Source organism: Salmo trutta, chromosome 10 (genome assembly GCF_901001165.1).
Source record: "Salmo trutta chromosome 10, fSalTru1.1, whole genome shotgun sequence".
In the NCBI taxonomy this organism is placed as follows: domain Eukaryota; kingdom Metazoa; phylum Chordata; class Actinopteri; order Salmoniformes; family Salmonidae; genus Salmo; species Salmo trutta.
In genome coordinates this window covers 2,379,246-2,406,830 of record NC_042966.1, presented here as the reverse complement: position 1 = coordinate 2,406,830, position 27,585 = coordinate 2,379,246, and the positions used below count along the sequence as shown (strand labels likewise).

Sequence of the window (27,585 nt, the reverse complement as noted above, 5' to 3'; positions counted from 1 at the left end):
GGCAGCTTGCAACACTGTGCTCCTTGGAAATTCATCATGCCCGTTACGGACTGTTTTATGGTCATGCATGGGTCTAAATGGTTTTACTTTTGATCTGTGTGGGGAATATTTGATATTATACAACGGTGGGTCTAATCCTGAATGCTGATTGGTTAAAACCGCATTCCAGCCGGTGTCTATTCCACAAGTTACCACTGGCTAATTCTATGACGTTGAAATGTATATTTACTCTGTTCCATCTGACTGCGCAATCCACTGTCTCATCAGCCCAGCCAGGCACATTATAAACATGATCTCTACTATTAAAAGCATCTAGACATTATCTAATTTCTTTTAGACTAACATTTAGTTTTCAACAGCGGAGATTTGTATAAACCCTGCTGTCTGTCTCTCCGACATATTGCGACATTGTTTCAATATTCAAATTCGATCTCCAGCTCTCCAGCTGTCCCATAGTAATGAACGTGTCGGGGCGAGACATAGGCAGGCAACGTTTCTCACCCAGTCGAAATCATGAATCAGTTGGCATCATTTTTTATGGATATACAGAAAGAAATGTCAATTGAAAAAAGTTCAAACGGAACGAAGTGCAGCTAGTTTGCAGTCTTTCCAGCTTCAGCTTGAAGTGACTGTGTTAGCTGTGCTGTTGGCTAGCTCCTCTGAACAACCGTGTCCTAACGAGTGAGCACATTTTCTCTGCCAGACAAAATCGCGCCTCATTAGCTCATTGTTATGGATGTATCCAAATAAACGTAACTAGAAAACAGATGAAGCAAATGCGGCTACTTTGCTGTTATTCTGGCTGCACCTTTTGAAGTGACTAAGTTAGCCGTAGTTGGCTAGCTAGCAAGCAAGGGATAAGAACGTTGCCAGCCAGTGTGGGGACTATATCTTGTGGAAGGATGAAATAGTATGAATAAATTCATCAATGAATTTTTTAATGAAAATATTTCAATCATTATTTGAATATGTTGGTAACCCGTTGTATAGAAGTGATAATGCCCTTGAAGCTGGTGTTTGGAGAATATATTGGAATGTGCCAATATATCCTCAAAACAATGGCTTCTCGGGTATTATCACTTAATTACAAAGCATATGCGCACACACATACATACTTTACACACATTTGCACATAGAATATGGATCTATAGAGCCATAATAGCTATCAGCATTTCAATGTTTAAACAGCAATAGATAATAAAAACATATCAAAGGAAATTTTATTTGTCACATGCGCCGAATACAACCGGTGTAGACCTTACCGTGAAATGCTTACTTACAGGCCCTTAACCAACAATGCAGTTCAAGAAATAGTTAATAAAATATTTACTAAATATAATAAAGTAAAAAAAAAATCTAAAAGTAACACAATAAATGTACCTAACAACAACAAGGCTATATACAGGGGTTACCTGTACCGAGTCAATATGAGGGGATACAGGATAGCCAAGATTATTTGTAAAGTGACTATGCATAGATAATAAACAGCAGGTTTTGCAGCAATGTAAAAAAAGAGAGGGGGTCAACGTAAATAGTCGGGGTGGGCATTTCATTAGTTGTTCAGCAGTCTTATGGCTTGGGGGTAGAAGCTGTTAAGGAGCCTTTTGGTCCTAGGATTGGCGCCCTCGTACCACTTGCCGTGCGGTAGCAGAGATATCAGTCTTTGACTTGGGTGACTGGAGTCTTTGACAATTTTTTGGGCCTTTCTCTGACACCGCCTGTATATAGGTCCTGAATGTCAGGAAGCTTGGCACCAGTGATGTACTGGGCCATACGCACTACCCTCTGTAGCGCCTTACGGTCAGATGCCGAGTAGTTGCCATACCAGGCAGTGATGCAACCGGTCAGAATGCTCTTGATGGTTCAGCTGTAGAACTTTTTGAGGATCTGGGGACCGATGCCAAATCTTTTCAGTCTCCTGAGGGGAAAAAGTTTTGTCGTGCCCTTTGTCATGGTGTGTTTGGACCATGATAGTTTATTGGTGATGTGGACACCAAGGAACTTGAAACTCTTGACCCGCTCCATTTCAGTCTTGTCGATATTAACAGGGACCTGTTCGGCCCTCCTTTTCCTATAGTTCACGATCAGCTCCTTTGTCTTGCTCACATTGAGAGAGAGGTTGTTGTCCTGGCACCACACTGCCAGGTCTCTGACCTCCTCCCTATAAGCTGTCTCATCATTGTTGGTGATCAGGCCTATCACTGTTGTGTCATCAGCAAACTTAATGATGATGTTGGAGTCGTGCTTGGCCACGCAGTCATGGGTGAACAGGGAGTACAGGAGGGGCCTAAGCATGCACCCCTGAGGGGCCCCAGTGTTGAGGATCAATTTGGCAGATGTGTTGTTGCCCACCCTTACCACCTGGGGGCGGCCCGTCAGGAAGTCCAGGATCCAGTTGCAGAGTTAGGTGTTTAGTCCCAGGGTCCTTAGCTAAGTGATGAGCTTTGTGGGCACTATGGTGTTGAACGCTGAGCTGTAGTCAATGAACAGGGCCACCATTGTTTCTGTTCCCAAGAAAGCTAAGGTAACTGAGCTAAACGACTATCGCCCCGTAGCACTCACTTCCGTGATCATGAAGTGCTTTGAGAGACTAGTCAAGGATCATATCACCTCCACCCTACCTGACACCCTAGACCCATTCCAATTTGCTTACCGCCCCAAAGGTCCACAGACGACGCAATCGTAATCGCAATCACACTGCACACTGCCCTAACCCATTTGGACAAGAGGAATACCTATGTAAGAATGCTGTTAATCGATTACAGCTCAGCATTTAACACCATAGTACCCTCCAAACTCGTTATTAAGCTCGAGACCCTGGGTCTCGACCCCGCCCTGTGCAACTGGGTCCTGGACTTTCTGACGGGCCGCCCCCAGGTGGTGAGGGCAGGAAACAACAAGGGTGAGTTCTCAGCCCTCTCCTGTACTCCCTGTTCACCCATGACTGCGTGGCCATGCAGGCTTCCAACACAATCATCAAGTTTGCGGACGACACTACAGTGGTAGGCTTGATTACCAACAACGACGAGACGGCCTACAGGGAGGAGGTGAGGGCCCTCGGAATGTGGTGTCAGGAAAATAACCTCACACTCAACGTCAACAAAACAAAGGAGATGATAGTGGACTTCTTGAAACAGCAGAGGGAGCACCCCCCCATCCACATCGACGGGACAGTAGTGAAGAAGGTGGAAAGTCTTAAGTTCCTCGGCTTATACATCACTGACAAACTGAAATGGTCCACCCACACAGACAGCGTTGTGAAGAAGGCTTGTCACCGAAAACACTCAAACTTTTACAGATGCACAATCGAGAGCATCCTGTCGGGCTGTATCACCGCCTGGTACGGCAACTGCTCCGCCCACAACCGTAAGATTCTCCAGAGGGTAGTGAGGTCTGCACAACGCATCACCAGGGGCAAACTACCTTCCCTTCAGGACACCTACACCACCCGATGTCACAGGAAGGCCAAAAAGATCATCAAACACAAGAACCACCCGAGCCACTGCCTGTTCACCCCGCTATCATCCAGAAGGCGAGGTCAGTACAGGTGCATCAAAGCTGGGACCGAGAGACTGAAAAACAGCTTCTATCTCAAGGCCATCAGACTGTTAAACAGCCATCACTAACATTGAGTGGCTGCTGCCAACATACTGACTCAAATCTCTAGCCACTTGAATAATTATAAATTGGATGTAATAAATGGATCACTAGTCACTTTAAACAATGCCACTTTATATAATGTTTACATACCCTACATTACTCATCTCATATGTATATACTGTACTCTATATCATCTACTGCATCTTGCCTATGCCGCACGACCACCGCTCATCCATATATTTATACAGTTGAAGTCGGAAGTTTACATACACCTTAGCCAAATACATTTAAACTCAGTTTCACAATTCCTGACACTTAATCCTAGTACAAATTCCCTGTTTTAGGTCAGTTAGGATCACCACTTTATTTTAAGAATGGGAAATGTTAGAATAATAGTAGAGAGAATAATTTATTTCAGCTTTTATTTATTTCATCACATTCCCAGTGGGTCAGAAGTAGCATTGCCTTTAAATTGTTTAACTTGAGTCAAACATTTCAGGTAGCCTTCCACAAGCTTCCCACAATAAGTTGGGTGAATTTTGGCCCATTCCTCCTGACAGAGCTGGTGTAACTGATTCGGGTTTGTAGGTCTCCTTGCTCGCACACGCTTTTTAAGTTCTACCCACAAATTTTCTATAGGACTGAGGTCAGAGCATTGTGATGGCCACTCCAATATGTTGACTTTGTTGCCCTTAAGCCATGGAAGACCGATTTGCGACCAAGCTTTAACTCCATGACTGATGTCTTGAGATGTTGCTTCAATATATACACATCATTTTCCTCCCTCATGATGTCATCTATTTTGTGAAGTGCACCAGTCCCTCCTGCAGCAAAGCACCCCAACAACATGATGCTGCCACCCCGTGCTTCACGGTTGGGATGGTGTTCTTCGACTTGCAAGCCTCCCCCTTTTCCTCCAAACATAACGATGGTAATTATGGCCAAACAGTTCTATTTTTGTTTCATTCAGACCAGAGGACATTTCTCCAAAAAGTACGATCTTTGTCCACATGTGCAATTGCAAACCGTAGTCTAGCTTTTTTATGGTGGTTTTGGAGCAGTGGCTTCTTCCTTGCTGAGCGGCTTTTCAGGTTATGTCAATATAGGACTTGTTTTACTGTGGATATACATTATTTTCTACCTGTTTCCTCCAGCATCTTCACCAGGTCCTTTGCTGTTGTTCTGGGATTGATTTGCACTTTTCACACCAATGTACGTTCATCTCTAGGAGACAGAATGCGTCTCCTTCCTGAGCGGTATGACGGTTGCGTGGTCCCATGCTGTTTATACTTGCGTACTATTGTTTGTACAGATGAACGTGGTACCTTCAGCCGTTTGGAAATTGCTCCCAAGGATGAACCAGACTTGTGGAGGTCTATAATTGTTTTCTGAGGTCTTGGCTGATTTCTTTTGATTTTCCCGTGATGTCAAGCAAAGGCACTGAGTTTGAAGGTATGCCTTGAAATACATCCACAGGTACACCTCCAATTGACTCAAATGATGTCAATCAGCCTATCAGAAGCTTCTAAAGCCATGACATAATTTTCTGGAATTTTCCAAGCTGTTTAAAGGCAGTCAACTTAATGTATGTAAACTTCTGACTCGCTGGAATTGTGATACAGGGAATTATAAGTGAAATAATCTGTCTGTAAACAATTGTTGGAAAAATGACTTGTGTCATGCACAAAGTAGATGTCCTAACCGACTTGCCGAAACTATAGTTTGTTAACAGGACGTTTGTGGAGTGGTTGAAAAATGAATTTTAATGATTCCAACCTAAGTGGATGTAAACTTCCCACTTCAACTGTATGTACATATTCTTATTCATTCCTTTACGCGTGTGTATAAGGTAGTTGTTGTGAAATTGTTAGATTACTTGTTAGATATTACTGCACGGTCGGAACTAGAAGCACAAGCATTTTGCTACATTCGCATTAACATCTGCTAACCATGTGTATGTGACCAATAATATTAGATTTGATTTGAACAGCATTCTAACATAGATGTTTCTTTTGTCCGGGTGCGAAAGGGCAGTGTGGAGTGCGATTGAGATTGCGTCATCTGTGGATCTGTTGAGGTGGTATGCGAATTGGAGTGGGTCTAGGGTTTCTGGCATGATGGTGTTGATGTGAGCCATGACCAGCCTTTCAAAGCATTTCATGGCTACCGACGTGAGTGCTACAGGGCGGTAATCATTTAGGCAGGTTACCTTCGCTTTCTTGGGCACAGGGACTATGGTGGTCTGTTTGGAACATGTAGGTATTACAGACTCAGCAAGGGAGAGGTTGAAAATATCAGTGAAGTGTCAGTTTCTGTAGTGTGTTTCTGGTGTCAGTTTCTGTAGTGTTTCTGGTTGTGCAAGACAGCAGATATCATTCCACCTGTTACAATTTTATTCCACATCATTATATAACACTGATTGTATCATGTTTTCTTTTTTAGGTTGATCAAAGTGACATTTGGTTCATGAGTTCACAGTAACTTACCTTCATGTTGCTTATCACGCCTAACATATGTGACAATGACATGACTACCATGCAGAAACCCTTTTGACATCAGTTTGACATGTTTCCTTGTCTCATTGCCGAGCAACACTGTGTGTTATTCATTGGGCAGTAGGGACAGGCCAAGTGCTGTGGGGACCATTGTGTGGCATTGTAGGTCACAATGGAACTTAACACTTGACAGAGCTGGGGTTTCTTGTCAGCAGCTAAACTTGATCCTATTGTTTTGTTCCTGGTGAAGAGCTATAAAGAGAGGGATTTGACCCTGTGGCAGTTAGTCTTCATGTCACATTGACTCTAAACACAGTAATACTGCATACACAGTAAGAAAGATGATCACATGTAGGAGATCTAAAGAGTTGTCTTGCTAGACAACTGCATACATTAGTACTAAACACAGGAAGTGGGGATTTCCAAAGTAACTTATCTAAACATAATTTCACTTACTATAGTGTTGGATAGCTTTATAGAACGGAATATATTTAGAGGAACATATTATCTATTTTCTGGTGCTGTCATCTATCCCCATAGCCAGCAGCCCTTGAGGTGAGACAGGTTGACCTGTCCTGTCATTTTCATCCAGACAGATGTCTTCCTCCATCCTGCAAGGCCCCATCACGCTAGACGTTTACATCAACGCTTATGGAACCCCTACAGTTCCCTGTGGACCACAAAGGGGGTGGTCACATTACCAGAGGTGTAGCTACGTAGGTAACTTCAGAAGGATAATCCGTGGACCTGGTAAACCGGTCTTTACAGAGCCTACTGTCTTTACAAGGCAACACCTAGCAACCTCAAACCGTGCAGTATTGTCTGTTGATTGGGTCTGCATGTGTTCCCTTGGTTCAAGTCCCCTCAGTCAGTCATTGTTCTCTTGCTGGAGTATTTCATCTCTGTCTGTTGTCTCAACTGCTCTGTAACGAGGATGCAAACAAGGAAGAGGAGAATGAGAAACGGGGAAAGTTATGAAATACTGAGTGTGAAACTGTGCTACTGTACAGTATACTCTGATAGTGCTAGCCAACACCTGTAGCATATTAAACAATTATATAAACTGGTATACTGATATAAGGATTTGTTAAAAACGCTCTGTTATTCTCTTTGGTTGCCTTCTCATTGTCCTGGAGGTATCAAATTCTTCAGATGTATTTCAGCTCAGTAGATGCCTCCTCAATGTCTATAAACAAACATTTAACAGTCATGCCGCCCTTCCTGCTGGCGCGAACTTAGCTGAACTGCGCTGCCATCTCAGAGTCACAGAGATGAGTTGGGTGGATTCTCAGTTTCTCAGACATGTCTCGAAGAACATTCCAGGCCACTGCCACACTCTGATGACCTGCTGATTCAAGCTAGACACCCAGACCACCACCCCTCCCCTTTATATTCACATATACCAGCCGCCATTGGCATGGGGCTGGATTTAAGGTTTACAGTGGAAAAAGCATATACATTTCTCCACCATGTTGAGCTGGTGTGTCTGGAATGTTTGTTGGGACTGGAATTTTGCGAGGACTGTGAGAAAACAACATAGTGTTGTAAACACTGAGGGTAGCCCCAGCCCCAATCTCTGTTCCAGATGTAATGCAGGCGTGGAGACTGGAGAGAGAGAAGGCTGCTGTAACCTAATCCAGAGCTACTGGTGTCACACTGGTAGTCCATCACCTCTCTCTCTCTCTTCTCTTGCTCTCTTTCTTTCTCTCCCTCCTCCTCTCTGTTTGGATTTATGGAGACAGACGTCCAACATTCTGATTTATTGCTTCTGATTAATACTTTCTTGTCTTGACTTTACATTTATTTTGTATTTGTGGTGATTCTAAAGGCCCTATGATAACAGGAAACAAATGACAAACACATGGTATGATGTGTCCAACAATGTTAATTCATTTGCAATATACTAATCTTGCCCTGTTTTAAGGTCATGTTGTGTAATATCTCTTCTAAAAACAGGTATATTATCTATCGTGTGGGTATTCTATAGCCTATTGAAATTAGTTATTTCCATGCGCCTATTCCAATAGATTATAAATACGTTAGTTTATGTGCATGCATTTGTATTTGTACAAATGAGCTCTGACTGGGAAAAAAATATTTTGAATGGTCATCCAGCTCGGAATTCCAAGTCGGAAACTCGGGCATCTTTCTAGAGCTCCGACCGTCCGACGTCAAGACCCCTGACTTACTTCGTTTTTTCCTAGTTCCCATTTGTCTTAAAAGCACAATAAGATACGGTCCTTTACACAGCCAATCAATTACAAATGTAAGTCTATCAGTGGCGAGGTGGAGGTGCGTTGCAGAAGCGCTCTCCTCACTCTGCTTTCTGGCAACAATTACTCCAACGATTAATTCAAAGCTTTGGCCCAAAACCAGACGTACTCTGGTATTTCCCACGTATAGTGGTATTCCGGGAACTCGTCGGTCATTTAGGTTTGGAGGCTAGCTATAGTAGGTACATTTCACTCTCTTCCTCTCGATGCAGGTGTTGGTCGTTGGTCCTGCTGTTGGTAAGCGAGCTCTGAATCCGTCATATTGATGTGCGTAAAATGATGGTTTGGTCCAGGCTGCAGGAGTCAGTCGTTCATGAATATTCGAAGGTTGATTTCAACAAGTTGCATTATCCCTTTTGGTCATACATCGAAATATTGATAGATTTTAATTATCTGCAAATAATCAATTTAATATAGCCTACCAGGCAAATAAAACATTTCTCAAAGCTGAAATGTGCGTTTATGCATTTGTTTCAGTCTGGCAAATGCTGATTCTGTTTCTTTTTGTGCTTTACAAATTGCGTAATATTAGTTTATATTCTGCTTGTTTGTTTAAGAATTGCAATTGTATTTCTTGCTGTATAAAAGTAGAGTTGTTGGCCTATATTATGCCTACAAAATAATAAAGTATCAAATTGAGGGGGAAGCATTGCATTACTGGAACTATACAATGAATCCTGACAATATAAGTGTACATGTCTTTTCAGTTGCACAGCCATTTTATCATAATTTTGTATGCACATAAACTAGGAATATGTGCCTGCATTCATAATACCCAAGTTCTGCTGGTCATTACACAAGACAGGGGAGTAACTTTCACTGGGGACGGGGGACATGACCCCCCCCCTCATTCGGAAATTGCATTTTTGCCCCACCCCCCCAGTTTTATCATTGTGCTGTGATACACAATGCGGGAACGGTGTGCTTTAGGACCATCCGGATTCCTCAGAGCAGTTGGGTAGACTGTTTTCCGGTTTCAGCTGGCTGGATTTAGGACTACACTGACACCACAGAGTGTGCAAACAGGCTGTGTGAAAGCAAAGCTTCTGAAAGGCTGGCATATAGGACCAGCACAGAAGAGGCAGCTTCTGTCTGTGTGTTGCGCTTTTTCTCCGAATTGTAAAAGCAAGCAGAGCAGAAACTGGCTCCTCTTTAGTTGACTGATCTGCTGGCAATGTAACTGCTGTTTGACAGAAAACATTGTTATTATTCCAAGTGCTTAGCTAGTAGCGTAACTGACATGTTACTAGGCTAATGTTCATCCCCTCTCGACTGAAGTGAATAAACTACTGGCAGCTAGCTAGTAGCTACCACAGCCAGTTCAGTTCTAGCTAGCATCTAGCTAGCTATCAAAAAAACATCTAATCAAATTTTATTGTCCTGAATACAACAGCTGTAGACCTTGCAGTGAAATGCTTAATCGCAAGCCCTTAACCAACAATGCAGTTTTAAGAAAATCTCAAAAAAGTAAGAGATAAGAATAACAAATAATTAAAGAGCAGCAGTAAATAACAATAGCGGGGTTATATACAGGGGGTACCGGTACAGAGTCAATGTGTCAATGTGCGGGGGGCACCGGTGTCGAGGTAATTGAGGTAATTATGTACGTGTAGGTAGAGTTATTAAAGTGACTATGCATAGATAATAACAGAGTAGCAGCAGCATGGGGGGGGGGGGGGGGGGGGGGGGGGCAATGCAAATAGTCTGGGTAGCCATTTGATTAGCTGTTCAGGAGTCTTATGGCTTGGGGGTAGAAGTTGTTTAGAAGCCTCTTGGACCTAGACTTGGCGCTCCGGTACCTCTTGCCATGCGGTAGCAGAGAGAACAGTCTATGACTAGGGTGGCTGGAGTCTTTGACAGTTTTTAAGGCCTTCCTCTGACACCGCCTGCTATAGAAGTCCTGGATGGCTGGGAGCTTGGCCGCGGTGGTGTACTGGGCCGTACACACTACCCTCTGTAGTGCCTTGCAGTCGGAGGCCGAGCAGTTGCCATACCAGGCAGTGATGCAAACCATCAGGATGCTCTCGATGGTGCAGCTGTAAAACCTTTTGAGGATCTGAGGACCCATGCCAAATCTTATCAGTCTCCTGAGGGGGAATAGGTTTTGTCGTGCTCTCTTCACGACTGTCTTGGTGTGCTTGGACCATGTTAGTTTGTTGGTGATGTGGATGCCAAGGAACTTGTAGTCCACAAGCATCTCCTTTGTCTTGATCACATTGAGGGAGAGTTTGTTGTCCTTGCACCACACGGTCAGGTCTCTGACCTCCTTCCTATAGGCTGTCTCATCAAAACCATTGTTTTGTCATCAGCAAACTTAATGATGGTGTTGGAGTCGTGCCTGGCCGTGCAGTCATGAGTGAACAGGGAGTAGAGGAGGGGACTGAACACGCACCCCTGATGGGCACCCGTGCTGAGGAACAGCATGGCGGATGTGTTGTTACCTAAAGCATTTCATGGCTACAGACGTGAGTGCTACGGGTTGGTAGTCATTTAGGCAGGTTACCTTAGTGTTCTTGGGCACAGGGACTATGGTGGTCTGCTTGAAACATGTTGGTATTACAGACTCAGAAAGGGACAGGTTGAAAATGTCAGTGAAGACACTTGCCAGTTGGTCAGCGCAGGCTCGGAGTACACGTCCTGGTAATTCGTCTGGCCCAGCGGCCTTGTGAATGTTGACCTGTTTAAAGGTCTTACTCACATCAGCTGTGGAGAGCGTGATCACACATTCGTCCGGAACATCTGATGCTTTCATGCATGCTTCAGTGTTACTTGCCTCGAAGCGAGCATAGAAGTTATTTAGCTCATCTGGTAGGCTTGTGTCACTGGGCAGCTCTCGGCTGTGCTTCCCTTTGTAGTCTGTAATAGTTTGCAAGCCCTGCCACATCTGACATGCGTCGGAACCGGTGTAGTACGATTCGATCTTAGTCTTGTATTGATGCTTTGCCTGTTTGATGGTTCGTTTGAGGGCATAGCGGGATTTCTTATAAGCTTCCGGGTTAGAGTCCCGCTCCTTGAAAGCGGCAGCTCTACCATTTTAGCTCAGTGCGGATGTTTCCTGTAATCCATGGCTTCTGGTTGGGGTATGTACATACAGCTACTGTGGTGACAACGTTTTCGATGCACTTATTGATAAAGTCAGTAATTGATGTGGTCTACTTCTCAATGCCATCGGAAGAATCCCGGAACATATTCTGTTTTGCTAGCTAGGTTTTCCAAATGGAGGGCGAGGGAGAGCTTTGTACGCGTCTCTGTGTGTGGAGTAAAGGTGGTCTAGAATATTTTTCCCTCTGGTTGCACATTAAACATGCTGATAGAAATTAGGCAAGACTGATTTAAGTTTCCCTGCATTAAAATCCCCGGCCACTAGTAGTGCCGCCTCTGGATGAACGTTTTCCTATTTGCTCATGGCGGAATACAGCTCACTGAGTGCGGTTTTAGTGCCAGTTTCTGTCTGTGGTGGTATGTAGACAGCTACGAAAAATACAGATGAAAACTCTCTAGGTAGATAGTGTAGTCTACAGCTAATCATGAGATACTCTACCTCAGGTGAGCAAAACCCTGAGACTTCCTTAGATATCGTGCACCAGCTATTGTTTATACATATGCATAGGCTCCCGCCCCATGTCTTACCACAGGCTGCTGTTCTGTCCTTCTGATGGAGTGTATAACCCGCCAGCTGTATGTTCTTAATGTCCTCGTTCAGCCACGACTCGAATGAAACATAAGATATTACAGTTTTTAATGTTACGTTGGTAGAATGTACGTGCTGTCAGTTCGTCCCATTTATTTTCCAGCAATTGAACGTTAGCTAGCAGAACGGAAGGCAAGGGCAGATTAGACACTCGTTGACTGATCCTCTCAAGGCATCTTGATCTCTTTCCACGACACCTACGTTTCCTTTTTCCAGCGAATCACGGGGATCTGGGCCTGGTCGGGTGTCCGTAGTATATCCCTCACGTCCGACTCATTGAAGAAGAACTCCTCGTCCAATTTGAGGTGAGTAATCCCAGTTCTGATGTCCAGAAGCTATTTTTGGTCATAAGAGGCGTAGCAGCAACATTATGTACAAAACAAGAAACGAACAACGTGAAAAAACAAACAAAATAGCATGGTTGGTTAAGAGCCGATAAGACATAGCTATCTGTCAGGTAGCAGTATATAATAGCTGTTGTGTGTCTGAAAATGTTTTGTAGCCTTTGTTTTTTCCCGTTTCAACAGAAGTAAATTTGATGATGTACCATTAGCTAGAGCTAGCCAAAAGTTGGCTAACGTTAGATAACTTTGGCTATTATTTTTGTCTCAATCACAGTAGACCTGAATCAGACGATGAAACCAGTGGCCATACGATTGGAGACCAATATTCTGATTTTTCGGGAAAATGTGAGTTTTTATTAGTCAGTATAGCAATGTAACATTATTGATCTGTCAGCTTCCCTAGCTAATTCCCTACTTTTCTCACTGGCATGGTTATAAAACAGGCTTCCCTGTCATGGTGCACAGTCAGTACACAACATTAATGCTCATCATGTCTTAGCAGGATGAGATGGTGACAGGTGTCCCTGCAGTGTCAAACAGCCAGGGAAGACCAGCCTATGGAGGTCATGTGAATTTTTGTAGTACATTATAACAAACAGTGAATGGATGCAAAGTTCCATCTTGAGTTGATGGGCAGGCTACAGTCTGGGATCTGGGAATAATGGTAATTTCAATTGTTGAACAATTGATTCTATTCTTGGATAATATTATGTATAAATGTACACCAAGGTAATTCTTCATCATGCCTCATCTGGGCAGGATCAGACAGTGACAAGGGTCTCATCAGGGTCAGGTAGCCAGGAAGACCAGTCTGTGATGGCGCAGAGGTGAACTTTTGCAGATACAACACTTTATTCTCTCTGTGCAGCAAACACTGGACAAGCAAGAAGCTTCAAAGATTGAAACTATTTTAAGGCAGTCTGACAAACCTCTAAAGTTGATTTCCAAACTGTATCAAGGGTTGAGAGGCTTTTCAATGACACAAAACATGTAAAACAAAAATGTGAGGAAGACTTGGGAGATGCTATTGATGATGATGAATGGATTCAAAATATGTTAGAATGCCCAGTCATGTTCATATAATCTCAGACATAAATTACTGCAGTTTAAGACTATCAATAGAATGTACTATGTGCCAGTGAAACTGAATATCATGCACTCAGAAATATAACTCTTCTGCTGGAGGTGTAAAACACAAAAGGGGACATATTTGTTATGGTACTGTGAAGGCTGGCTGAATTCTGGCAGAGTATGTTCTTTTATTTTTGCTTGCTTGAAAATGTTGATACTGGAGATATGTTATCAGAAGAAACTGTGTAACCCAGCATTTATAGCGGCTAAGAAATTAATTGCCCTTCTTCGGAAGGTTAGTTATCCTCCCACAATGGATGGCAGAAATGTCAAGTTATGTATCACTAGATTTGATTTATTACCAGATTAAGGGTATACTGTGCAACTTTCATAAGGTCTGGATGCCTTATATGGAATACTGTACGACAAAATGAGTCTGTATTGAAAACATGCCCACATCAAAGGAGATGCCTATTAAGGCAATCCCTGGGGGTCTGCCGCACTGTTGGTTGTCGCTCTGGCCTTGGCCTAACACACCTGAAATAAATAATGAATGTTTCACTATGATCCTAAAGCTTAGTGGGGTGTGTTGGGTTGGGGTGCTGCAGGGCCGTGTCCCCCTAGAGGTAGGAGGGGATAATCCAGCTACAGTGGGGGGGGGAAGTATTTGATCCCCTGCTGATTTTGTACATTTGCCCACTTACAAAGAAATGATCAGTCTATAATTTTAATGGTAGGTTTATTTGAACAGTGAGAGACAGAATAACAACAACAAAAATCCAGAAAAACGCATGTCAAAAATTTTACAAAATGATTTGCATTTTAATGAGGGAAATAAGTATTTGACCCCCTCTCAATCAGAAAGATTTCTGGCTCCCAGGTGTCTTTTTAGGAGATTAGGAGCAAAATTATGCATAAAGAAAATGTTGTTTCCCATCAGCTTGGACCACATTTTATTAGCCAAATAATAGTCATTTCAATTAATGTATCCAATTATCAATACTGTAGATTTTTGTAACATCATATGAGTATGTTAAGTGTTTCTTATAAATGGCTTAGGACTTTGAGTAGCTAATAGAGAAACAAACATGCACACCAGATCTATGTATTGTTCACAGAATAGCCCCAGTCCTCAAACATCCTCAGAGGAAGGTCTCATCAGAAACATCATGGCTGCACTGTCTGAAAGCGATGGGCTAAGCAGGCAGACATGAGTGTTATGCTCAGTCAAATGGTGCCTGAAGGAGAGATTAAGATTTCATCCTCTGTGGCATAAACTCTTGTTCTGTTTTGTTTTCACTCCTAGGGTGAGAACATGAATGGAAAACAGCAAATCTGGTTGAGTGGTATGTGCACTGTACAGTATATGTAAAATAGTCCAGTTTCGTAATAGGAGTTTTGATATCCCTGCCTCAAGTAAAACTACAAAAACACAATATTAACTGTTAAAATGAAGTGGATATTTACCATAGATGATCTACAATTGTAAATGTATGTTGGGTGTCATTTAACCATTGGAAGGGGGAGAATAGCCTACAAAAACTCAAAAGCTTTAATTTATGACAATTAGCATTTCAACTTCATGTTGAAAACTGATACACATGATGTGCACAATCTGCATAATTTTCTATGTTGTCGTTGTGATCTGATCCCAATGCATTCATGATGTTCTCTCAGGGGCAGTGGAGTGACAGTCAGTCTAACACCAGGCCTCACTATTTTAACAGAGCCCTGCTTGTAAAACATGACGTGCCAAGGGGGAAGATCACAGCCACAGTAGTTACATGAGAATGTGCATTTGATTTGTACATGGGGAATGTTGTCATTCTGTATCAGTGCAGCGTGATGGACAAAACAGACTGACAGACACACACACATAAACACATGCCCATGCACACCTTGTGGACAAGGGAGACGCCAGTGAGTCTGGGCCTTGCTCAGGAGTATTGTTATTAACATTTTCCCTTGCGTGTATTAAGGCAGCCACAGCGAGGACTCATCCCAGTGCTATGACTCCAGGGCTCGCCTTTGTTCTTCTCCTGTAATGCAGACATAATTACAAGCCTTAAAGAGCGTCTACCTTTCCTTTTCTCTCACTCACACGTCTGCCTCACACCCTGGCCCTCACCCTGTACGGTTATGACAGACATTCAGAGCTCAGCCCTATGGATTGAGCAACTAAGTGCCTTGTAAGCAGCGAGGTACATACCCATAGGCTTCAGTCCCAAGGCCTTTATTTTCTGTTTCTGTTCATTTGACCTATTGATCCATTCGTGCGTCAAGCTGTCAGTTCCACGTGTAGGATTTCCATAATGGTTGTTTTGCTGTGATGAATTAAGAGTCTAGGAGTATCACATGCTAATCTGTCCAATGTGTACTGATCCCATGGTCTACCATAGTCGAGGTTCCTTTTTATGACTAGCTATTGTTTTCGGCACAACAAAAATTATGCACTATTTTCCGTAACAGGTTGAACAGATACCGCAGGTAACAGTATAGCAGTTTGCCATACTATTGCTCCATTTTACATCATGTTACAACAAGCTTCCCAATTCGAAAGCCTATGCAGCTGAGGCATTGTATGGAGCTATAGCAGTGCTCGATTACAAAGCCTGCATGCATTTCAGCTTGGCGGTCATTTTTCGGACTAATTTCTCTGACAATAATTTGTGGCTTTGTTCAGGCTGGTTGGCTGTGTCGGGGGGTACAGGGAGGGACACAGTTGTTCCAGCCCTAACCCAGTGGTTGAGTACTCTCAGTATGCATATACACTCAAAAAACTGCTAGGTTAAAAGCAACCCAATTTGGGTTATTTGCTAACCCAGGGCGATTAGGCCTGGCTCGCAGTTGCCGTTTCAATTCATCCCAAAGGTGTTCGATGTAGTTGAGGTCAGGGCTCTGTACAGGCCAGTCAAGTTCTTCCACACCGATCTCAACAAACCGTTTCTGTATGGACTTCGCTTTGTGCATGGGAGCATTGTCATACTGAAACAGGAAAGGGCCTTCCCCAAACTGTTGCCACAAAGTTGGAAGCAGAGTATCATCTAGAATGTCATTGTATGCTGTAGCGTTAAGATTTTCCTTCACTAGAACTAAGGGACCTACAGTAGCCCGAACCTTGAACAACAGCCCAGACCATTATTCCTCCTCCACCAAACTTTAGTTGGCACTATGCATTCTCCTGGCATTCGCCAAAGCCAGATTCGTCCGTCGGACTGCCAGATGGTGAAGCGTGATTCATCACTCCAGAGAACGCGCTTCCATTGCTCCAGAGTCCAGTGGTGGTGAGCTTTACACCACTCCAGCCGACGCTTGGCATTGCACATGATGATCTTAGGCTGCCTGGCCATGAAGCTCCCGACGAACAGTTATTGTGCTGATATTGCTTTCAGAGGCAGTTTGAAACTCAGTAGTGAGTGTTGCAACGGAGGACAGGCAATTTTTACGCATTGCCCCCTTCAGCACTCACTGGTTCTGTTCTGTAAGCTTGTGTGGCCTACCACTTCGCGGCTAGCCATTGTTCCTCCTAGACATTTCCACTTCACAATAACAGCACTTAAAATTGACCAGGGCAGCTCTAGCATGGCATAAATGTGACGAACTGACTTGTTGGAAAGGTGGCATCTTATGACGGTACCACGTTGAAAGTCACTGAGCTCTGCAGTGAGGCAAATTTTACTCCCAATGTTTGTCTACGGAGAATGTATGGCTGTGTGCTTGAATTTTATACACCTGTCAGCAATGGGTGTGGCTGAACTAGCCGAAGCCACTTATTTTAAGAGGTGTCCACATACTTAAGTATTTACACTACCAGTCAAAAGTTTGGACACACCTACTCATTCCAGGGTTTTTCTTTCATTTTGCACGCTCTTGGCATTCTCTCAATGCAATGCTGCTGGAGGAATGCTTTTCCAACAGTCTTGAAGGAGTTACCACATGCTGAGCACTTGTTGGCTGCTTTTCCTTCACTCTGTGGACCAACTCATCCCAAACAATCTCAATTGGTTTGAGGTCGGGTGATTTGTGGAGGCTATGTCATCTGATGCAGCACTCAATCCCTCTCCTTCTTGGTAAAATAGCCCTTACACAGCCTGGAGGTGTGTTTTGGGTCATTGTCATGTTGAAAAACAAATAATAGTCCCACTAAGCGCAAACCAGATGGGATGGCGTATCCCTGCAGAATGCTGTAGAAGCCATGTTGGTTAAGTGTGTCTTGAATTCTAAATAAATCACAGACATTGTCAACAGCAAAGCACCTTCACTCCTCCTCCTCCATGCTTCACGGTGGGAACCACACATGCTGAGATCATCCGTTCACCTACTTTGCGTCTCACAGACACCGCGGTAGGAACCGAAAAACTCATATTTGGACTGATCAGACCAAAGGACAGATTTCCACTGGTCTAATGTTCATTGCTCCTTTTTCTTGGCCTAAGCAAGTCTTCTTATTGGTGTCATTTTGTAGTGGTTTCTTTGCAGCAATTCGACCATGAAGGCCTGATTCACGCAGTCTCCTCTAAACAGTTGATGTTGAGATGTGTCTGTCACTACTCTGGACGTTTCTCACCTAGAACATGTGGACAACTACAAATACCTAGGTGTCTGGTTAGACTGTAAACTCTCCTTCCAGACTCACATTAAGCATCTCCAATCCAAAATTAAATCTGGAATCGGCTTCCTATTTCGCAACAAAGCCTCCTTTACTCATGCTGCCAAACATACCCTCGTAAAACTGACTATCCTACTGATCCTTGACTTCGGCAATGTCATTTACAAAATAGCCCCCAAAACTCTACTCAGCAAATTGAATGTAGTCTATCACAGTGCCATTTGTCACCAAAGCCACATATACTACCCACCACTGCGACCTGTATGCTCTCGTTGGCTGGCCCTCACTACATATCCGTCGCCAAACCCAGTGGCTCCAGGTCATCTATAAGTCTTTGCTAGGTAAAGCCCCGCCTTATCTCAGTTCACTGGTCACCATAGCAACACCCACCTGTAGCACGTGCTCCAGCAGGTATATTGCACTGGTCATCCCCAAAGCCAACTCCTCCTTCGGCCGCCTTTCTTTCCAGTTCTCTGCTGCTAATGACTGGAACGAATTGCAAAAATCTCTGAAGCTGGAGTCTTGTATCTCCCTCTCTAACTTTAAACATCAGCTGTCAGAGCAGCAGACCGATCACTGTACCTGTACACAGCCAATCTGTAAGTAGCACACCCAACTACCTCATCCCCATATTTTTACTTACCCTCTTGCTATTTTGTACCCCAGTATATCAACTTGCACATATCACCTCAGTATTAATGCTAAATTGTTATTATTTTTGCCTCTATGGCCTATTTATTGCCTTCCTCCCTACTCTTCTACATTTGCACACACTGTACATAGATTTTTCTATTTTTCTTTTCTATTGTGTTATTGACTATACGTTTGTTTATGTGTAACTCCATGTTGTTGTTTTTGTCGCACTGCTTTGCTTTATCTTGGCCAGGTCGCAGTTGTAAATGAGAACTTGTTCTCAACAGGCCTACCTGGTTAAATAAAGGTGAAAAAAAATGTAACTCTGTGAAGCATTTATTTGGGCTGCAATCTGAAGTGCTGTTAACTCTAATGCACTTATCCTCTGCAGCAGAGGTAACTCTGGGTCTTCCTTTCCCATGGAGGTCCTCATGAGAACCAGTTTCCTCATAGTGCTTGATGGTTTTTGTGACTGCACTTGAAGAAACTTTCAAAGTTCTTGTCTTAATTTAATGATTGACTGTCATTTCTCTTTGCTTATCTGAGCTGTTTTTGCCATAATATGGACTTGGTGTTTTACCAAATAGAGCTATCTTCTGTATATGACCCTTACCTTGTCACAACACAACTGATTTGCTCAAACGCATTAGGAAGGAAAGAAATTCCACAAATTAACTTTAACAAGGCACACCTGTTAATTGAATTGCATTCCAGGTTACTACCTCATGAAACTGGTTGAGAGAATGCCAAGAGTGTGCAAAGCTGTCAAGGCAAAGGGTGACTACTTTGAAGAATCTCAAATATAAAATATATTTTGATATGTTTAACACTCTTTTTTGTTACTACATGATTTCATATGTGTTATTTCATAGTTTTGATGTCTTCACTATTATTCTACAATGTAGAAAATTGTTTAAATAAAGAAAAAGCCTTGAATGAGTAGGTGTGTCCAACCTTTGGACTGGTACTGTATGTGAATTTGCTCAGTGTTTGAGTTCAGAGTGTCAGAGGCTGAGATGTCGAGACAAGTTTGCTCTGAGCCTGTGGTCAGGAATTGTATACTTTCTTGAACGTGCCCCATCAAATGTGTTTTGCTGACTTTGCACTGATTAGGCCTATGCAACAAGCCATTAGTCGCTGTCATGTTTTAGATAATATGAGTGTGTTTGAATGTTTCTGTTTTTGTTATAGTTTAACGATCTAAGAATAATATATATATATATTCAGACATAATTATTTTATTCCCTATTTTATGAAAATTATCCCATTGCATTTTTTACATTGTGAATATAACCAAAAAGCACATCTCCGACAATGGATTAAGGTTTAGGCTCAATAAAGGTTGGCTGAATCTTGGCACTTGATAAAAGGGCAAAACGTATCCTTGACACGTTGCCCCTTATTAAAGCAGGCTCTGCAGCAGTTACCGGTTAGCAACGAGTGAACCTTTACCTTTACCTGAACCTTTACCTTTACCTTGTAGAGTGAACCTTTACCTTGTAGTCTGTATAGGTCTACTGACTCAAACTATTATATGTAGGTCAATATGTAATGATAGAATTAGTACACGCATGTAAACATCATTGTCACGTTGCGCTCCTTTAGTTCCTTTTGTTCTTCACACTTGCTGCGAGAGATGACAGAGGGATGTTCTGGGCTATTTTATTGTTCCTGATACCATCATGTGGACCCCATAACTAATAGAATTCCAAAAATATAAGTAAATCTATAGAAAACAGTAAGTGGTTGTGCGCCATTCAAAAACTAGGCCTTACATATGCGATTAAGTGTCACGGTGATGTGAAAGAAAGGCTTTGCTAGTACTTCAATTGCTTTCACTTTGACTGGCGCCACGGTGAGAATTACAGACACTGACATTAAAATAGCTGTCAAACTGCTGAGATGAAGACACTGTTTTGCCTAGGGGGCAGTTAATTCACCAGGTTCAGATATTTATATTGTTCATTCGATTGAGTTAGAATTGGCCGTTCTGATGGGAATTTGATCCTTTATAATAAACCAAGTATAGGCCCATAGGGTAGACCTATCTGGATAAGATTTCCATTAGTGAATATTAGTTATAACGTTTATTATTGAGGGTTAATTATGACCTAGTATTGATTTATAATAGTGTAAAATACTGGATGGTTGAAAACGCATGTGCCTATCTAGATTACTGTGTTAGTTAAATTAAGATCAATAATGCACCTGCCATATTTTTCATGTCTATATGCTTTTTAAATAGCCCATGGCTGAGGTTTATCTTTTGACCGTCAAAGTGTTTCATTCAATGAAGTCTATGAATATGCCAATATTTGGTCAAGTTCCATTGTAGGCATGTGTCGTCAACGTAACAAACAAATAGCTTATCTATCTGCATCTACTCAAATGAGAGTGAAATAGAAATAGCCTAAGGCCTAATACTACTCGTGTTTGGTATCTGATCCTTTGGAGTTAGCGGGGCTAGAAGCCTATTGGCACCAAGTGACCGCTCAAACCCCAAATCACTGCTTGTCTATTATGAATGCTTCTAAAATGTCGTGCTGTTTTGTTAACAATCTAAATCAATCATACAAAGGATGGCCGATTTCGCTAACTTTTAGACCACCTAATTGATTTGCTTAGATTTTTATTTCAAACGTTTTAATAAAAATATGCGATTAATCAATGTTATTTCCACTTTGAGTTAATGGAACGAAACTTTTACTGTACATTTTTTGTATAAATAACATTAGGCTGTATTTAAATTATTCAGTAATGTCATTCTGGACTTTCTGTTTCAAAATAAGTGATTTATTTATTATGTTAGGTAAATCGAGCAGCGCACTGTGCGCAAATGATTGTTTATCAAATCGTTTGAGTGACATTACATTAGTGGCTGAAGGAGTGCATTCACGAAACATGTTAATGAACTTAATGAGTCTGTCCTGCAGGCTCGAGTGACATCGTAGGTATTCGAGACCAATCAGAGCGCACGCTGATGGAAGGCAGTGGGGTTTGAGGCACACCGAGTCTACATGAGTGTCTGGAGGTTATTGTGAGGTTTACGAATGATGTAAAGAAGGGTTGGCTTTTATGTAGTTCTTTTTTTTCGTTTCACAGATCCCTGGATGTACATTTTCTTCGTTTCTTCGTTTGGAATACCTTTTTTATACAGGAAATGTTATTGACTTGATGGTGGATCCAGTTCAACTTTTCCTCGCTCACCGACATTGCTCAATGCATCCCTTTTTAGACCGACGGTTTTATGGACTTCTGTATTAGCTAATGATGTCTATAGGTTTCATGCATGATAGTTTGAATTCTTCAGACCCCTCCAAATCGACCTTTTTCGAGTTTGGGCACGGGCACCCTGAGCACCAGCAGCATTCCCAAGGACACTCTCACATCTACCCCGTTAATGGCTTACAATCTGCCGGACACTCTCAACACGGTAGTCCCTTCTCCTCCAGCGCGTCCTCCTATGGCCGCTCCCTGGGCTACGCCTACCCCAGAGCGGTGAACACTCATTACCCGAGTGCCTACATGCCCTACCAGCACAACAATCACAGTTTGGCGCACTCCAGATTAGATGAGACGGGTACGTGTAATATCAATATCTGTTTGTTCCTCACAGCTCTTGGTCTATCATACCACCATACCATTTTTTAAATCAATCAAATGCGTCGACTACAATGAACGTGTGCAATGTGCAAATTGAGCGGTAAAAGGGAGTGGGGATTGTATGGAACTGCGCTTTAAAATGTAGGCCTATTACAATTGTAGTCTACATATGATCAGATGTAGGCTAAATTATCAGACAGTTCTTTGTAGGTTATGGTAGGCCTATACCTCAGATGTACATGCATTATAGCTGTCAGTCTGTACATATTTGTTGTTGACAAAAATGACAAAATTGTCCTAATCAAATTTGGGTTTAAAGGCAATACATTCAAAAGCAATTTACAGTCAGTGCTACGGTAATCAAAATGTGTTCCTACTTTAAATGCATGTCAGGAATTTTGGGGTTATCTTTACTACTCATGTTCCGTAATGAACACAGATGGTGCCATTAATTTTATTAACCATCATTTTCTGCGGGTTAGCCCGATTATGCATGAGTACCTCAAACAGTCGTTTACTCCCATTATTAGTCAAGATTAACAAAGCAATTCCAGAAAATAAGAACCATTTCATCCATGCACAGCACTATAGTTGTGTCTATTTACTGTGGCATTTTCCAGGCCGTGAATTTCAAGTAGCCTATAGGCATAGGCCTATGTTGATATGAACTCTTACATAGATACTAGGCCTTCTCGTGAATTTGTTTGGTAGGCTATTGGCAACGGGTTTTGCTTACATTTGAAATGGACTATATCAGACTATACTATATAAACAACACATTTCAGAGTCCCTGGGATATAAATATCTGTCTTCCTCACTTGAGTCCTCATTATATGTTTGAAATAGCCTAGGATCTAATTGTATGATAATACGAGTTGCCTGTCCAAGTTCAAGCATACGATAACAACTCTCATGTAGGCCTAAATCGTATATTATCTTCTGCCCTGATGTAAAAGTGGAAAGTTGTAAATCAAAGTGAATGTAGGCTACACCAGATTAGGCTACTGTTCAGCGCAGTTTGACTGGAATTATCTCTTCTATCCACAGACCATGAGAAGTCTACAGTGATTGAGAACGGGGAAATTCGTTTGAATGGTAAAGGAAAGAAAATACGCAAACCACGGACCATCTACTCCAGTCTTCAGCTCCAGGCGCTCCAACATAGGTTTCAGCAGACCCAGTACCTGGCTTTACCCGAGCGCGCCGATTTGGCGGCTAAATTAGGGCTGACCCAAACACAGGTGGGCTAAATTCAACTTGACATAATAGCCATTAATAGTAGGAAATGTGATTTTAAAACTATCTTATATCAGTAGACTAATTACCAAATTATAATAAATTATTTGTGCAGTGTTGTATTTCTAGGTCATCCTCATGTTCAGGCCTAAGAAACCAAATAGTTTATAACAATTAAAGTGGAGTGCAGACAAGTTAGATAGGTACAAAACACCTCATTAAACCTTTTAAATACACATTGTATTTATTTCACTTTTTCCCTATTAATTTCAATCGTGGAATATCAAATTAGGTCAAATTTGCTTCAAATATAATTAAAGATCCAAATGCCTCACATACCTTAATTCTACTGCAAGACTGGACTATTTGAATTTGTGCACAGATCAAATTACTAGCCTTCTTGATAGAAGTGACAGATAATTAAATATTATCCAATGCTGTCTACTAGCATTATGACACATTTTGTCAAAAATGTTGACATGAAACCCTTGAATCTGTCTCACACAGGTTAACATTTGAAAATGTAACACCAATACTGCCACAAGTTCATGTTTGTGTTTGATTGAAGAAAAACACAAAACAACCTTCCCCTTTAGTTGTATCGAGAGGGTTTACATAGATCACAGATCTGTGGGTATTATTGTGGCTTTCTGCACTGCTCAAGACCAAATGAAAAGGCTAATTGAGAGCTTTGTTGAGTCAATTTCTTAATGCAGCTTTATTCTTAGTCTTAAATTACCATTGCGGCTAAAACCTTCTCACAGAGAGCTCTCTGTGATTTAAAGCAAACATAGCTCAATTGCAATATTGCAAGTACAAATAGGCTTAACAGAGTAACAGAAAGACAGAAATACATGCTGCCACTCTAAACTATAGGCCTGTGTATTGTCTTTAAAAAACATCAGTGTCTAATTACCAACAATCTTTTGGTCGAAGTCATGTTAAAGCACACTTATACATTACCGCAGAAATGGGCATAGAGCAGTACAATGAAGGCTGTGGGCACACACACACACACACAGTTTACAGATTGTAACTGAAAAAAATAGGACAAGTAGGCTGTCATGCAGATGATCTACTTTCAAAGTCATTGTTGGCATTATTCATTTATGTCAGGTAAAATTCTGAAATCTAAGGGTGAAATAGAGATTATGGCAACCATTTTCCTTGGACCTGTAAACATAATGAAATGTAAATAGGTGGTGAGCATAATGTTTGGGTCTAACATCTCACCATGCACATCTGTCTTTTATGGGATACATTTTCAAGCCTTTAAACATTGTTTTGCTCAATATATTTTAGTTATATTGTATAGGCAACACTTCTATTCAACATCTAAACTCAATAACATGAATATGTTTTTAAATGATAGGCAATCCTAGGTTGGTTGAGTTAAATTGTCATTCAAAACACTCCCTGGCAAAATCTCTGAACCACACCATCCTGTCTGGGTCTGATTTGGCTTTGTGTCTTGTTGCTATATATGAGAATGGTTTGACTTTGTCCACCTCGGGCTCTGTGGCTTTTATAGAATATTTTATACCGTGGTAAAATTGATCAGAATAGCATCTTGTTCTGACTAAGTAGAATACGTCATACATAGAAATGCATCTGACCTCCCTCCTTGTTTCCAGTGTTATATTCAAGCTCGCTGGGGCTATTTTATTTTACTATATTTTTAGCATGGGATTGTTGTCAGACTCATGCATCATTGGCCTCATAAAATGTTGAACAATAGGGGAGCTAGCATTTAATGAACTAGTGAAGTGTCGCTCATCTATTTTGCTGAATTGCAATAGGCCTAAGGGTTCTGGATCCATGCACTGACTGGCAAAGTTGAAGAAATGTGTTAAAATTATAAGAAGTTTAAGAACGAATGCCATTTTCTGGGCTATTTTCCTTTTAAACGTATAAAATTGTTCCAATTTTCAATGTAATTTCGAAATGATAAAATGTGAATATGACAAGCCATTACGAGTTTGCAAGCCATGACGAATGTAAATCATTTCTATTGTGTGGAAGATAATTATTTAATGATTGTTGTGGTGGTGGTGGTGGTGGTGGTGGTGGAGAGAGGGATGTCATAGCATACGCTGTAATGTGTGGCTTTTCCTTCATATTTTCACTTTCTAAACATCTATTTTATCTTTTTAGATTAAAATATGGTTTCAAAACAAGCGCTCGAAATATAAGAAGATAATGAAGCATGGCAGCGGGCCAGAGGGGGAACATCTCCACAGTACGTCATCTATTTCTCCGTGTTCACCCGGGATTCCTCAACTTTGGGAGGTGTCAATGGCAAACAAAGGGACCCCTATGCACCCCAACAATTACATGAACAATTTTGGTCACTGGTACCCAAACCATCTCCAGGATCCTATGCCCAGACCTCAAATGATGTGAGCAGACCATCTCAACACACTGCACGGTGCTGTAAAACTCACCCGGCCATTTCTAACTTTTCAAGTGCCTTAAGGCTATATCTGCCTAACCCGCACCCGAACACGTCTCATCTAGCCTATCAAGTTTGATTTATGTGTTATATGTCAATTGTCTTTTTTTTTGTCTTTCAATGCAATGTAGCCTATGTTCTTTGATGACAATTTGTATGTATGGTTAGCCTATTTCTTGTGTCCACTTTACGCACTGTTCTTAATTTTTGGAACGTCTTTGGTGAGAATTGTGCTGTCAGGTGGCAACATGCTTATGGTTTGATTCCAGCAAGGTACATGCACCTGAATATGTGTGTCAATTGGTTATGACCGTATTATTAATGTGATTAACAGTAGTGTCCCAGGCAGTCCACGTTTGGAAAGCCTCGTCACAGCAAATATGAATTTATTGTGCAAATACATGTCAGAATTGTTTGATATACACTGATGGATCTCAGCGTCTATTATTGTGAAGGTGTCATTAGTTATTGGTCATTTTAAAGTGCTTTGTTTGATATACAGTGCCTTCAGAAAGTATTCACATCCCTTTACTTTTTCAACATTTTGTTGTGTTACAACCTGAATTTACAATGGATTAAATTGGGATTGTGTGTCACTGGCCTACACGCAATATCTCATAGTGTCAAAGTGGAATTTGGTTTGTAGAAAAATGTTGAAGGTGAATTAAACATTTAAAGCTGAAATGTCTTGAGTCAATAAGTATTCAACTCATTTGTTATGGCAAGCCTAAATAAGTCCAGGAGTAAAATATGCTTAACAAATTGCATAGTAAGTTGCAGGGACTCATTCCGTGTTCAATAATAGGGGTTTTAACATGATTTTTGAAAAACTACCCCATCTCTGTACAACACACATACAAATATCTGTAAGGTCCCTTTAATCGAGCACAGATTCAACAACAAAGACCAGGGAGGTTATTCAATGACTCGCAAAGATTGAATAACTTTGCCTATTGGTAGATGGGTAAAAAAAAAAAAATCAGACGCTAAATATCCCATTGAGCATGTTGACGTTATTCATTAGACTTTGGATGGTGTATCAATACACCCAGTCACTACAAAGATACAGGCGTCCTTCCTAACTCAGTTGCCGGAGAGGAAGGAAACCGCTCAGGGATTTCACCACGAGACCAATGGTGACTTTAAAACCTCTTAAGGATCCAACCCTTTTTTTCAATTTTCACCTAAAATGACATCCAAATCTAACTGCCTGTAGCTCAGGACCTGAAGCAAGGATTTGCATATTTGAAGTTTGTGGAAATGTGAAATTAATGTAGGAGAATATAACACATTAGATCTGGTAAAAGATAATACAAAGAAAAAAACATGCATTTTGTGCCATAATGTATTATTCCCGCCCAGGTGCAATTTAGACTTTGGCCACTAGACAGCAGAAGTGTATGTTCAAAGTTTTAGATTGATCCAATGAACCATGCATATCTATGTAAAATGTCGTATCAAGACTGCCCAAATGTGCCTAATTGGTTTATTCATACATTTTCCAGTTCATAGTTGTGCACTCTCCTCAAGCAATAGCATGGTATTCTTTCACTGTAATAGCTACTGTAAATTGGACAG

The 27,585-nt window shown here is 41.6% G+C and overlaps 1 protein-coding gene across 1 annotated transcript; it reads left to right on the top strand.

The window, feature by feature from the left end:
• The first annotated feature begins 21,563 nt into the window (after positions 1–21,563).
• LOC115200952 (homeobox protein Dlx4b) lies at positions 21,564–26,691 on the top strand. Its single transcript, XM_029764100.1, has 3 exons — positions 21,564–22,296; positions 23,367–23,560; positions 25,710–26,691. Exons 1-3 carry the CDS (start codon positions 21,984–21,986, stop codon positions 25,956–25,958), a joined length of 756 nt encoding a protein of 251 aa, XP_029619960.1. The 5' UTR covers positions 21,564–21,983; the 3' UTR covers positions 25,959–26,691.
• The last annotated feature ends 894 nt before the right edge of the window (positions 26,692–27,585 follow it).